This window comes from Streptopelia decaocto, assembly GCF_964273445.1.
Source record: "Streptopelia decaocto genome assembly, chromosome: 3".
Lineage (NCBI taxonomy): Eukaryota > Metazoa > Chordata > Aves > Columbiformes > Columbidae > Streptopelia > Streptopelia decaocto.
In genome coordinates this window covers 98,953,764-98,969,145 of record NC_138656.1, presented here as the reverse complement: position 1 = coordinate 98,969,145, position 15,382 = coordinate 98,953,764, and the positions used below count along the sequence as shown (strand labels likewise).

General features: G+C 38.3%; 1 protein-coding gene across 2 annotated transcripts in view; it reads left to right on the top strand.

Annotated features, from left to right (window-relative positions):
• Positions 1 to 5,543, top strand: part of MYOM2 (myomesin 2) — an 84,310-nt gene extending 78,767 nt beyond the window's left edge. For both annotated transcript variants that reach the window (XM_082048030.1, XM_082048031.1), the window contains 2 exons: positions 526 to 581; positions 4,470 to 5,543. In XM_082048030.1, coding sequence (XP_081904156.1) covers positions 526 to 581; positions 4,470 to 4,805 — 392 coding nt within the window. In that variant the 3' untranslated portion in view covers positions 4,806 to 5,543. The remainder of the gene's footprint in view (positions 1 to 525; positions 582 to 4,469) is intronic.
• Positions 5,544 to 15,382: the final 9,839 nt, after the last annotated feature.

Sequence of the window (15,382 nt, the reverse complement as noted above, 5' to 3'; positions counted from 1 at the left end):
AAAAAATTGCCTGCTAATGCCTATTGGCCAGTGCTTGCTGAGACACAGACAGTGGGGAAGCTTGTTCCTGTTAGGGACTTTAGGAATTCTGGTGCTTTGATATCAGTTCCCCAGTAATGACTAGATGCTTCTGCCTGCAGAGAGAGTGGCAGAACAAATTTTCCTTAGATACCACCAAGATGCTAAAAACATTCTCCTTGCTTTGCTCTGTGCCCAAAGCACAAGCTGTCAAGCTCAGCAGTAGCTTCAATGTTTTTATGCGTATCAGTTTAGAATGCGATAGCACAATCTCTGATAAGAAATCTGAGGGGACAATAAAATGCATCAAAAATAAATAACCCAAAATATCACAAAATTTGTATTATTTTACTTTTAATTAACCACGGGCTACAGATTTTTTAAAGACAAGTCCAAACAACAGTTGTGACTAATGTGGCACCAAGTTATAAAATTATTAAGAAATGAATAAGTTTGAAGTCTAAGACTAAACTTCACATGGTCCATATATTTTTCTTTGACTCCTAGATCGTGGTAAAGTCATCGGGGGTTTGCCTGATGTCGTTACTATAATGGATGGGAAGGTAAGGACTGTTTTTGTCTACAGGTCTTGCTGACTGGTGAGAATTTTGCTTTGACAGCAAAAGGGAAGGAAATGCAGATGATTTTATAGAAGCTGCAAGCAGAAGGAGGATAATTTAAACCACCTAATGGTAGTTATTTAATTGAGACACATGCAAAGTCTGAGTGAGCATGTGTAATGTATGCTGACTGTACAATCAGAGGAGACACAGCCCGATTCAGATCTCAGGCAAGGAAGGTCAGCCACAGGAGGCACTGGTCTTGTGCTGATTACGTAGACACTCTGAGTTAAATGCATCCTCAAACCCGGGCTGGCCTTCAGCTCTGTGTGCTGAGCAGAGCAGTTCAAGAGGAGAGTCCACTCCTACCCTGTAGAAGAAACTGAAGAGGCAGGAGGAAGCAGGCACTTTGGGGGCCAGTAAAACAGAAACAAAAATTGATTACCATTCTCCAGCATGTCAAACGTAGATAAGTGAATGCCCAGCTACAAAGTCAAAACTGGTAAACCTTCACAAAGTTTTTTCCTAGGTAAGCTTGACTGGTGGAGATGAAATTCCATTATGCTTACTGAGTGGTGTCTCTCACTGGGATTTTTGTCATGTTGGAGTGGGATCTCATGCAATCTCAATCCAGACTCTCTGGATACTAAAACAGAAGGAGAAGACTATTAGTCTGAGCTGATATTAGTCCTTACAGGTGCAAGGAGAATCTTCCAGAGTCCAAACACCCAAGCCTTCAGTCCAGGAAAGATTAACTCTTTTCATCCTTCCCACATAGACAGCAAGTTCTTGTCTCTTTCTCCTGAAGCAAATCTTCTTCTATTAGGTGCACTGTCCTTCCCCATGAGGACAAACTAGGTCTTCAGTCTGGCAAGAAAAACTACTGAATGATAACAGGGTAAAAAAAAAAAAAAGAAGAAATCTTCAGCATTGTGCATGGTGTAGAGGAGGTACTTGGAAATGATTATCCAGCACTTCTCGCAGAACAAGAACTAGGGAGTGCCTAATTACATGGTCATTACAGGCTTTAAAGAATCAAAAGGAAGTATTTTTTTCAAGTGGTTTGTAATTAATTTGTGCCTTAGTACCTTAGGGAAAAATAAATTTGGGTCCAAAAAAGAAAATAGGCATTACCATTAAAAGAAGTCCAGCAGGGACCATTGAATATAGTGTTCTCAGTAAAACTTGTGCTTGTAACCAGTTTAAAAGCAACCAAATTGTGGAAAGCAGGAAGGAATACTGGGAATAGGATCACACTATTTATGCTCTGTATTTTTTTACACTTTCTGAAGCAGTTGCTTTTGACCTCTAAAAGAGCTAGATGGACTTTTGTTCTGACTGACTATAGCAGATCAGCTCATGAGCCAATGTGACTCTTACCATCTGCTGGCTATCAAGGGTATGTTGATCAGACTGTTTATGTCTCTTGTGTGAAGTGCATTTTCAGAGACTACGGCTGAGGTGCCCTGTGTGGGAACTAACTTTCTTATCACTGGAGTAAGAGTTTGCACATAAGTCTCCCAACTTTGCATGTACTTGGCCATTTTCTGGATACCCAGGAGTAGTCTCTCTAGAAAGATGGATGAACACATGGCCCTTGCAGTGGATGCTGAAAGCTGCACGACTCTGGACCAGACAGAGATATTTTCCTCTTGGCCCGTTCTTTCCTTTATCTCTAATGGGTGTTCACATGAGGTATCTTCTTATTGTGGTAGACAGAGTCACCTCACAGGAAGAAAGTTAGTCTTTTAGGAGGTTAGGTATAAGCCACTATATGACCAACATCTTAAAACAGTCTAACTCTAAGAAAATAGTTGGTGAAGTCACCTCTGACTGCATGGACAGACTAGCTGCAGTTTTCTCATACAATCATGCCCTAAAAGGTACAACCTTAAATTAAAGAAATACGATGTAGTGTGTTTCCAGAAGTAAAGGGCTTCAAAGGACATCTAATTGTGTGAGGATTAAATAACTGAATGCATGAAGAGGAAAGCTCTGATTCCTGAAATCAGGCAAAACACCATGAATTGCAAGGAAGAGAAATTTTAAAATCACCTCTAAATTAAATGTGCACAGGTAATGTGCAAGAGTTGTGTAAGTACAAGTGTGAGAAGTTAACTGTACAAAAAAGACAAGAGTGAACAGTTTTCCTCATTCAATGGAATGGTATAACCACACAAACATATGCACATAAGACAAAGATTTACCAGTGCTTCTTAAGAGAGTAGAAATGATTTCAGGTCACATCTATAATTTAATAAAGTAGAACAGGCCCAAATGATCTAAAATGACTGTGGAATATATCTGTTCTCTGGTAAGTTTTTAGTATTAACTTATTAAGACTTGATTAATTGTTATGAATTAATTATTAATTCCTCTTAAATGAGGTCACTTTGGAGGGCAATAATCATGAAATGTTGCCCGAGTTACGGAAAGGACAGTAAGATTTAGACTCATGCTATTAGACATTACTTTGATTTACCAACATTTTAGTTTTGTGTTTCCATCACACTCTAAATATTTTATAGTAAGGCTAGTTCCTATAGGCTATTAGTTAACTGTACATCCTATAGGAAACTAGGCATGTAAATCTTCTTCAACATTCCCCTTCAGAAGCATGTAGTATGCAAGACTGCTTCTGTTTGTGAACATATGGCACTTTTGATCACTTAAACCTTCCTCCTGTTTTATATTTTTCTCTGAGTTATATCACAACTATTCTGTCATCATAATTCAAGAAAAACACCACACAAAAACATGCATGGGTGCACACAGGCAGACTTTCTCTGCTCCCTTTGCGTCAGGATTTGGCAAAACCTGAAGGGAAATATGGATGGGAGGGAATATAGGGAAGCGTTCTGGTAGAAACTATCAGCTGTGCTTTGTTTTGTTTTTTTTTTTTTTTTTTTTTTGTTTGTTTGTTTTTTTTTTTGTGTGTGTGTTTTTTTTTGGTTTTTTTTTTTTGTTTGTTTGTTTGTTTTTTCTCTAACACAATGGTGTATATATGATATTCTTAATGTGACTTTTAACCATTTAGGGCAGGATTTTGGACAGAAAGAGTTTCAAGAAAAGGTGGACAAAATAGGCACTAATCAATGCGACTTCTCAAATGATTATTTCATTTATTATGTCAACACTGTACTTAAATACATAAAGTTTACATATACTTATAGTGGTCAAAATGGGGTTCAGCAGTAACTACATAAAAATTTGGAAGAATGACCATGAAAATTTTATGGGCTTCTTCAATCTCAGTTCAGACCTTGGGAAATACCTGAGCTGCCATTATGGCCCACAAGGTCATTTCAGCTATTCTCTCTATATGCTACACATGCATGTAACACTTTTACAATATTTATGTATTATTTATTCTTCATGAAATATTTCCATTTTACTAGTCAGCAGCACCTGGAATCAATGTGCAATGATTCCTGTTATGTATTCTATTTTTAAGTGATTTTTTTCTTGTAATCATCTCAAGCAATAACCTCATGAGGCCTTGGTCAGAAAAGATTTGTTCAGTTCTCCTCCCTGCTGTGTACAGGGAAACTTCAAGGATGTTTTAAAACCTATCATTGCCTGAGCCTCATGTCAGACTAATGGGTTGTCAGGAGTCTCCTGCAGGCAGGACTGCAATGACAGTCCAACTTACCATCTTCAGACATTGTTACCCTGAGGCTATTACTGCACCACAGTCACTGGTAAGATGGTGAAAAGATTAAATAATAATAATAAAAAATATTAGGAACTCTACTTTTTAGTCCACAGGAACATGATATCTGTCTTACTTTAATTAACTAGGAATAAGAAGTGCCTGAAAACAATACTGAGAATATTCTGGTTAAACAAATATGACTAATCCTCAAAATTACTTCTTTTTTCCTCCCTCAGACACTGAATCTGACCTGTACTGTATTTGGAAATCCTGACCCCGAAGTGGTTTGGTTCAAGAATGACAAGGCCTTTGAAGCTAACGAGCACTATGCATTTTCACTGGAACAAGGGAAATATGCCAGTTTAACAATCAAGGGAGTGACCTCAGAAGACTCAGGCAAATATAGCATCCACGTCAAGAACAAATATGGTGGGGAAACAGTGGATGTTACTGTAAGTGTTTATAGACATGGTGAAAAAATGCCTGAAATTAAACCTGGCCAGCTTGCTAAACCCAGGCCAATACCACCATCAGAAGAAGTCCTCAAACCTGAGGCAACATCCAGTAAGTAAAGCTTGACACTACATTTGACAAACAAAATCATAGAATACATGAGTTAAAGTACTCCCACACCTAGCTAATTGGTAATGTCCAAAGAGAAACAGAGCTTTTGGGAGTTTGCTTTAGGGAGGTAGCTGTGCTATGGTGCTGTACACATTTGCAACAATCTCAGTTTGAATACATGTAATAGGGTGGGACTTGCAAATTGCAAAAAGCCAAATGCCTGCCAGAGGTTCCCATGTGCAATGGCAACTGCACAAACTGCACACTGTAAACCTTCAGTTCACCCTCCCTAACCCTCTGCAAAAACCCAAAACAACCCAACAACCCTCTGAGAACAAACATTCTATCAATAAAGGTAGTGAATTGTAGTTACATACATATTCACAGATGGTTCCTGCTTTGCTACACACACAGATGCTTTGGCTTTGAAGCCTCTGATCCTGTGAGTCTAGTGGGTAGTATCTATTTAGTAGTGATACTGTTATTTTTTAGTGTGACCTTAGCAGACTTTTACAACTGTTTAATGTTTTCTCCTTGCAGCATAGGTCACATGGTTGTATTTCAATTTTCTTGCTTTGTGCTAATAAAACTTTTAAAGTCACCTTTGTTACTCACTGCTCCAAATCAAACCTAACTAGTTGTGTTTACTCTTTCATTGTTTAATTATTGCTTATTGCACAATTTCACAGCTGGTAGCATGTGGACTATCGACTTTCAATAAAGAATGCAAATTATGCTTAATCACAGTCACTGGGTGGCACTTGTGACATTAATTTTACTCTTTACAATACAGGTCAAGATGCAAGCTTAAACTGGTACCAAAAGACATGTATATAATTCAGTCACTTAAGATAATTATCTCTTTGATTCTACTCTATCCAAAATGAACAACAGAACTCTTCCCAGAGTGATGTTCTGCTAGGCAAAGATTTCAATACATGCTTATCATGACACATTTTCAGTGGGATTACTTGCATATCTGTCATAAAATACATGACTGTTTGCAGCCCTGTTTTTTTCAGATCAGGTTCCCTATTCAATGAAAGTCCATTTATCTACCTAGATGAACCTTTGTTATTTTCTAACCTGCTTCCAGCAGAATTCTTCTAACGGTAAGTAACACTGGTGACACAAACAGATGGGATTCAGTCCTTGTCTCTTGTGACTTCTCCCAGTCTGTAGAATGAATGTGGGGAAAAGGAAGCATTGTGGGAGACAGCAGAGCTTGGAGGAGGGCTGGACAGGAGAGATGGCACTCTGAAAAATCTTCACTGGAGAAACTGGATAAAACTGTGGGGCACAAGCACTTGGGACTGTAACTTGTGTTTTGGGGTCACAGCTGAAAGATGGTGCTAAATCTCTGACAACCTCTGAGTTGAAGTGTGGAAAATATGGAAATATATTTATTATTTCCAGCAGATAAACTGACACATTCCCCCCCCCCCCCCCGAAAATGAACAGTTTCATAGTAAATTTAATCTCAGAGGGGGCTTTTTTTTTTGGTTGTTTGGTTTATTGTGTGTGTGTGTGGTTTTTTTTTTTTTTGTTTGTTTGTTTGTTTTTTCCATTCATCTAAGTGACATGGACCTTCCATTGTTTTGCCTGGCAAATAAATACTTCACTTGATTCAAAAAATGTTTCATTTTTGAGACAGATGAAAAGCAGAGGAAATGAGAAGCCAATTTACAAGCTGTCAGATACAGTAGGCTGGAGCACTCATCTGGGAGACAGGAGAGCCACATTCTCCTTCCCCCTCCTATCCATCCATGGGGATTTGAACCTGTATCTCTGACCACCAAAGCAGTGAACTAATCCCCAGTCTCCCCTGTGCCTGGACGTGCTGCTTCTATTTATCCTTTTTTACTTTGTCTGACTAGGTAAACAGCCACTGAAAAAGAAACTAGACCTAGGCCTTCTACTTCTCAATTGAGCATGTAAAATGCTAGATTTGAGAGGTTTTCTCCCTTTCTTGTACTTTATCTTAGTTTTCAGTAAGGAAGGAAAGATTGAGAGTATGGTAATGCAGACTATTTAAGAACGTGATGGTTTGAACAGATAATGAGGAGGATGGCTTCATTGTAGTTTCAGATTCCTCAAGTAAGAAAAATTGCAAGCCTCCTTTGCAACTCATTGATATATGAGAGTAGTCATGATAAAAGCAACAGACCAGCTCTGGAAAGGAAATAGTCCTTAATCACATTGTATTAAAAAGATATTTTGATTTTAAATAAACAGCTTTTTGAAAGATTTGTGTACTTAGAGCCAATGAACAGTGAGTTTATATGTAAGTACAGTGTAAACAGCCAGGAATTGCATTGGACCGTGATTAAAAATGCTTCATTTGGGTGAAAATTTCTTGTGGCTATGGAACCACATTCTGTGTTTGGTCATTGAATGAAAGTGTCTGAGAGGGTAAAAGACTCAAGGAGTCTTGCTGTGAGGTAGTCTAATTAGGAGATTTTAGGATCCAAGGCAAAGCAAGGATTTATCCTCCAAATATCTATCAAAGTAAGAAAAATATCTCAAAATTAATCTGTCATCACAAGAACTTCAGCAAATCTCAATAAAAGAACTCAAATTTTCTTCTGTTCTATTCTAATTTCTTATTAAAGGCCTTTAAGGTTTTCAAAATCTTACTATGCAGGCTCACAAAACATCAGAGCCAGTCTCCATAGAATACAAAGTGAGTATCAGCAAGAATTTAATATTATTCTTATCTCCTTATACAGTACACAGGTTAATTTTAGCTGAGACTATCAAATTATTGCATGTTATGGCAGCTTTTCATAGGTATCCTTGGGCACAGGAGACAAGGTTAGTCTCATCTCGGTTGTACCTTTAGCTGGCCTCCTTAGTTAAGCAAGCTTCACTTATTTCCTTCCAGGCAAACAGAAATAATTTATTATGACAGTTAATCCTCTGCTGAAGTACAGAAATTATCATTCACAGGAACATTGTATTCAAAAGGCTAAGGACTTCATATAAACCATTTCACATTTTTCAGTGTTCAGTGTACCTTTGATTCTTCTGTACCCATTTAAAAATCTTGTTATCAGTGCTAGCTGGCCAGCTCTGTTTAAAAGGGACTATTTTTTCAGAGTGAATGTGCATTTAGTTGCCTGGAGGGACAATACAATTGGATGGATATTAGAGGGACAAATCGGATGCTCTGATAATCAAGTCAGATGGAATAGATGATGAGGCATATTAGCATTTGCACACACCCTTCACAGACTTGGTGTCAGCATTAGCTTAATTAATAAACATTTTGAAAGGGAAGAGAAGAAAATAAGATTTTCTGGAGATCTAATGCCAAATGAGCCTACCCATACTAAGATCAAGGGAGTATGACCCATTTATACTGGGTCTGAATCTAGACTGGTATTTTTACAAATCTAGGGTTCCATTACAGTGAATTAAAAATCTCTGTTATCTTTAAGAAGAAATGCTTCTACTAGAATGATTTTCTGTCATGCTAGTAAGTTTTTTGTTGCCTGAGTTTCATGTTGTGCTCTACTAGGCAGTGCTAGCGTGAAATAGAGCATCATCGACTTGTCACGGGAGGCAGATGTCAGCCAGTTGTGCTGATGGGCCAAAGCTGTGGCTGTGTCTGTCATGTTGGCATTCTGCTACAAGGCTGGCAAGGCTGCCTTTTCTCCAAGCACCTGCTTCCTTTGAATCAGCTTTGATATGTTACTGTTTATGTTCTTGAAAACAAGTTCTATGAAAATTCCTCCTAAGGCCAATTTACAGGTGCTTTTTATGAGGAAAAGATTTTTTTTTTACAACAATATTTGCCTCTAGTGTAAATCTTTCCCCAGCTCATAAGGTTCACTTGCATCCCACAGCTCGAAAACTTGTGCACACTTCATTAATCTGCTCTTGTATGGAGACAGAGGTTCAGTGATAATAGGACCCTAAGTGATGTTAATGGACAGACAGTTTTTAAAGGAAGCTTTAGAAATATAATAAAACACTTTATTTTCTGTTTTGTAGAATTAAGAATAAAACCTCTAGATGGCACCAGAAGAACAAGATAGAAATGATCAGTTCTTAAAAAATTCTGCCAGCTATAGCATATCCATCATTTTGATGCAAACACATCACTTAGGGAATGGGAGATTATTAAAAGCATTATACTTATGCCAGTGACAAGGACAGGTCCAGCAAATGACTGTTTCCCGGAAATAGCAGGTGATTTTGCAAGCAATAATGCTGCCTCTTAATCTTTGCATGACGCACATTAAGAGGTTAAGCATGCCTTGTAAAATATTGCAAGACTCATGTTACATCAAGTTTCTCCTTAGAATATGAAAACCACAGCATATCGACTATATTTTCAAAGAGAGATTTGAATTAGAGCTCTAAAGGCGAACATCTCAGGCTTAACAGCTTCCATGGGTTTTCAAAACACTGTTTGTGATTCTGCAAGACCCACGCCCTAGAATTTTTGTTCAGTTTTTACACAGATATGATTCTATTTGAAATTAATGAGAGGTTTGGGAGCAAAGAGTGCAGAATCTGGCTCTCAGCGCTGCCACTGCAAGATTCAGTGATGTCGAGACCTGAAAGAAACTACCAGTAGCCTTCTATATTAATATTTCATTCCTCATTGGAATGTGCAGTAACTCAGTATGAGCTTTGTCCTCAGGTATTAGCTCAAGGTTTATCAGATTGTTATATTTTAAAAATAGCACACTTGACCTCACGTAATTTCCTTTATGAACATTTGAACTTTGTGTGGGTGCATTAAAAGACTGTTACCTTGTAATAAACTTGTCTCCTTTTTTAAGTTGATGTAACTTCATTTTCTGTTATTGTTGCTCCTCTGTTACATTAATATTGGACAGACAAGAGTCTGAAAGAAAAAAGATACTTAAGACAACCTACTGCAATTAGAAGTATATGGTTAATAGCTACAGCTAAAGCCTTTCCCATTGTAACCTAACCTATCCAGCAGGGTTGTCACATGCAGATTTCATCAGGCACCAGTATCCCCCAAGAGAAAATTTGCCCTCCACCCTGTCGAGGACCTCTGCGGGAAGCCATTATCCATCCGATGAGTTGGTGCACACAGCATGTAGAAGACAGGTAGACGGAAAGAGCTACAACTCCTGTTAAAGGCAAAGCCAGTGTAGCTTTTTACCATTTTGAATAATGGTGAAAATAATGATAAAAATTTTAGTCTGCTGACTTAGTGACCTCCACTGGACCATTTTGAAGGAAGAAGTGCATTAAAAGCCAAACCGACAATTGTAAATCAACCCAAAAGCCAATCCTCCTGATTGCAAGATAATATGTGAAAAAGAACCCCACATAGTCGTGTGCCACTTTTGCTGTCTGGGAAAAAATGCCTTCCACATATGAAAATGGCAATCAACCTCCTGCATGGTGTTTAATGGGAGGTAAAACACAAGACGACTCCCTGGCTGGGAGTTATGAGGCCACATGCAGATGTCTCCATCTGAGCTAATCACCGAAACTCCCTTCTTAGAAAATGGAGAGACACAAGTACTAGTAGGGCACAAGTCATGTCATTCTAAAGCAGGTGTTTCAAATAAGTGAGATGAATGATGTCTATTATTTCCACTGACTGTAAAGAAAGCTTAGTATAACCAGGTTGAATGGGAGACTTCTACATGGCTGATGTTTGAAGCTACATGTGATAAATTCTGCAGCACTTTTCTCTAAATTCATTAGCTCTTTAGTTAAAAGATCTATTTACAGAGATGCTTCATAATAGTTGGTGTTTTTGCTATGTTTTTACAGGCTGGCTTCCTCTACTGAACTCCTGTATTTTGTAGTCTTTGCTGCCTTCTCTTCACATCCATGTTATTTTGAAATCTCTGTGCAAGCATTTGCTGACTTCCAGCTGCCAGTTGGTCCCAACTCATAGTTGGCTCTAATGATTTGGCCTTTAACAAGACATTGTGTTAGGCCTTCTATTCTTTTAAACATGTAACTCTTCATCCCAGTTTTTTATTTGCTGTGATGTTTCTGTTAGTGTGGGACTTGTTTCTGTCTTTGTTCCTCTCAATGCCATCACTCCATGGCAACACCTCCATGAATAGATGCTGTAAACCTTTCATGGTCGGTTAGTGCCCTTTTGCTAAGTCCTTTAGACATGCCTCATGTGCACTTTCTCTGTTGTTCTGGCCAGGCACTCCTCCTGGCTGGAGAAGCACAATTCTGTGGTTCTCATATGCTGAAGTTCTTCCAGTGTGCCTAAGGCAGCTCAGTGACTGGCCAAAGCTCTGAATCCTCCTGGTCCTGGGATTGACCTCTCTGCTTTTGCCTTCTGGTTGTCACTGTCTAGTTCCCAGTTATCTTTCTGTTCAACTCTGTTACTCTCTAGACTTCATGGTTTCTTGGTATGATCTGTGTTCCTATGTCATTCAGTCTTCTGTCTTCCTATACTACTTTAATGGCAGAATCTGTATCAGTAAATAAAACAGTGCCAGGCTTGGTTATCTAGTCCTTAGGCCAACATCCTGTACACATTACATTAACCTCTTCCAGCATCCACCTCAAAGTCTGATGTCATCTGAACTGCCCACTGGAGAGATTATTTACCCACCCTAACTTCAAGTCAGGAGGTGCTTCGGAGCTTGTGAATTGACCTGCACTAAAAGTCTGCTAAGGTCAGCCTGAAGAAATAAAAGCGCTAGCTAATAAAGTTCAGTGCTGATGGCTTAGCACTGGTTAATTTACTAGCAGAGGTTGTAACTAAAATATCCAAGCATCAGTAGCCATATGAAATGTGTACGTGGCAGCATCAAGACTCAGTGTCCTGTCAGTAGGTAAATAATTGAGCCTATGTGGCCTGCTGTTCTCATAACCACTTTCAGCAAGCAAACCTATCCTAATGAAAATAAAATGTTTGGTTCAGCAGCTTATGTGTCCCTGTATTGCTGATAACTGAACCCAGCATTTCTGGATATTGACCCTTTCCTGTCTGTGATGCTTTTTTTATCATCATCTGCCACTGATGGGTTATGATTAACTGGCACACTAGTACTCGAACTCCTCTGTAATGTATATAGCACTTTACAGGCTTATACCTTAAACTTCCAAATTTTCTTCTTGGCTTTTGGACAGACCTCCTGGTCACGTACAATAAACACCTGTGGCAGCTTTTGCTGTTAAAGGTTATGTTCTGACCTTTCAGGAACAGGTCGGGCTCTCGTGAGACCTTTCTCCTTATCTTGGCACATACCCCCTGGTGCTCCAGTCTGTTTGGTATTTAAGCCTGGTCAGTAAGTTTCCTTATTGCGTTGCATGTGTCTCTTTTCTCCAAGCGTGACATCAGACCTATTTCACTTTGTCATCAGGTCTTAAATGTGCTTTTCTGTTCCCTTTAAACACAATCATGTTTTACATGCACAGCTCTCTTTTTACTGGTTTCAGGCAGCTAAATTCCTATGGATCTTATTCTTTTCAGGCATACTCACCTGAAGTAACTCTGTGTTCTATCTTGTTGTGATTGCCTGTAGTATTCCATCACAAATCAGAGAGTATCTCTTGCAGGCCTTTCTGTCTCCTGTATAATCAAGTACCTGTATTGCAGTCCATTTATTTAACCGTGATTTCCCTTCTCAGAACCTTATCCTTACCTCATAGTACCGAAGACTCAAGTATAATTTCCATCACTTTGAGAGTTCCGCGTGATAATTTCTGATGGTCTCTGGTCAGCCCTTGTGTCTGTCCCGAGCCAAAACGTGAACTGATAGGACTATTCCATTATGAACAACACAGTTAGTAATTCCTCTTCCACCTGAGCACAGTCCCTTTGGGCCTGACAGGTTTTAATTGAAAATGCCATAGCTCAATGACTTTGCAGTAACCGTGCTCCCAAGTCTCCTCCTGAGGCCTCAGGCTGTAATTATAGACACTCTACAGGCATTTCAGGATTGGCAGCTTGCTTATATTCATCTTTATTCTTTCAGGTGATCTTGTATCTTGATGTTTGGGATGCTACGTTAGGGTTTGTTATTCTTCAGCTTCGCAAACATCTGATATGAAAGTGCAAAATGTAGAAAAACTGCCTTCTGCAGCTGTTCAAAGATGTAGAGGAGTTGGCAAATGCTGACTGTAGGAAGAACATTTGTTCCCAACACTTTCTTGGGATATATTCTAATTTCATAGCTTGAGCCTTCAACATAGTCTATCAAAATTATTTGAGACAGTGAAAACCTTGGCACACGGGCATCCCTTTGTGTTTATTCCCTTTAAGCAGGAGTTCTTTGGGACCAGATAATGGAAAAAAGAGAATAAAATGGATAGAAAGACCACATAGTTTCATTGCCAATTAAAAAAAACAAAACCAAAAACCAAATCAAAATACAAAAAACCAAACATGTACTTGTCAGAGGGCTTTGATTGTTACTCATGCTTGACTTGAAGTCACCTGCATTGAGCTCACACCTAAACTTTGATCTTTTTTTTTCAAATATTCTCAAACCTCAATTGAATTCCTATTCAATTTATTTATTCTTTCAAGTGTTTTGTCTTTCACACATAGTCAGCCTTTCCTTGACCATCTCCTTCTTTGCTGAATCACAAACATCAGTCTGATAGACATCAGTTATCACAACTGACCTGTTCTTATGCTTGAACAAGTACCTGGAAATCCATGACAAGTGCAGAGAAGCCCATGGATCTGCTAGAGGGTGAAGAAAAGCAGGATGTAACTCAGGTGCCTCACAGATGGTAGGAAGTGGAGCCAATGAATTCAAGGGGGGCATTCGTGGATTTCCAAAGGCTTGAATTAGGCTCTTCATTGTCCCAAGAGGAACATCAAAAATTAACAGGAAAACAAAATTACTGTACTGATATGGAGCAAAAACTAACTTAATTTTCTATATTTACAGAATATAGCTTAATTCTTTGCCTATACTGGGTCAGTTACACTATTTAATGCAAATAATTCTTACCCTTCTCCATTCCCCTTTAAAGGAGATGGAAAGATGGGATAGCAGAGGGAGTGGGAGCACTCAAGTCCTAAACATCTCTGTGCTATTAACATTCAAGGCAAACTATTGTGAATAAACAGCTGTCAAATAGAAAATTCACATGCAGAATATTCTAATTTAAAATTCCTAATCAAAGAAAGGAAAACTAAGTATAAAACAACACTGAAAAAACTCTCATTCTGTTTCTATCAAATATGCCTGAAGTATGTGTTTTGTAATAACGTTTCTGCAAGGACTGCAAAACCTAAGACCACTGGTAGCATTCTCATTCTCTGAACATCCCCAATGCATTCAGGTATTTTGGATCAACAGATAAACAGATCTCTGCAGTGTTTGCAACTCAAATAATGCAAAACTGGCTTTGTGCCAAAGCAACTAGCATTGACTAGAAACACGGTCAGAATAACAATTGGCTGGTCTATATTCATTGCCTGAGCTAAGAGGGAAAAATGTAGCAAAAATGACAATTTAATATCTTCTTTCAATTCGCCATGCAGAATAATCTATAGTGTTAGTATAATGTATACACAGGCAATATGTATGTTTTATGAAAAAATAAAAGCAAACCCTTGTGTTATTTTTATTGTTGCTAATTCTTTTACTGTGTTTATTTTAAATGTCCTCCTTTTTAAAAAGTATTTTTGTGCAATTCTTAGTTTTTGCTTTCCACTAAATGGGCTCATTTTATTGAGGAGAATAAGATAGAAAACACACATGGAACCACACAAAGACAAAAGCATAGAGTATGTACAGTATTTATGCTAACTGATAGTAGTACCTTCACTCATTGTTTCAATATTGCCATCCTGATCCTACCTGCAATGCAATAAAATTCACACTAAAAGCCAAGTTTAATGATCTTGAAACTTTTTGAAATGATTTCAAGTCGCAACTTTGTGCAAGAGAAAAATTATCTTTCATGGATCTATTTATGTGAATAAAATTAAGATATTTATTTCTATCTGAAATCTGTATTCCCACTGACTAAAGATGCTACATAAGAAAACTCACCAGATATTCCTTTCTGAAAATCCTATTTGCAGTTGCTTATATGTTTGACTAACTATTACATGTTTTTGCTGAAATTCTTTATGGCAGATCTCTGCCTCAGAAGGTTTTTCTTTTTGTTTTATTTCATTTCAGGAGGAAACTAGTGCTTTATTTGAAAACATACCTGCTGCTTCTATGACTGAAGTCAGGAGGAATTCTGTGAAGTACATTACATATATGCACATAGCTCATATATACACTTATGTTCCTATATGTTACATACTATATCAAGTATATCTGAAAAAGGTGTTTATTAACCATTTTATAAAGACTAAAGCCCTTTCAAAACTCTCTCATTTCAATCTCTCTGACATTTGGAACATGGCCCTGAAATTTGTCTTGAGATTGAATAGAGAGGATCAGGAAAGGAGATCTGCAGAAAAAAACTGCCTCTTGCCATCTTCTTGAAAACGTGTCTAAATTTGGCCGAGTTGGTAAATTGTAGTTTGCACATGAGTTGAGATTTCCTAGAGGTAAAAGTCTCTGATGGTTCTGTGTGCACAGGTCACGCTCCAGCCGGCAGCAGCTTGCCCTTTCCCTGAGATGACTCCTCTGGGAAGCCA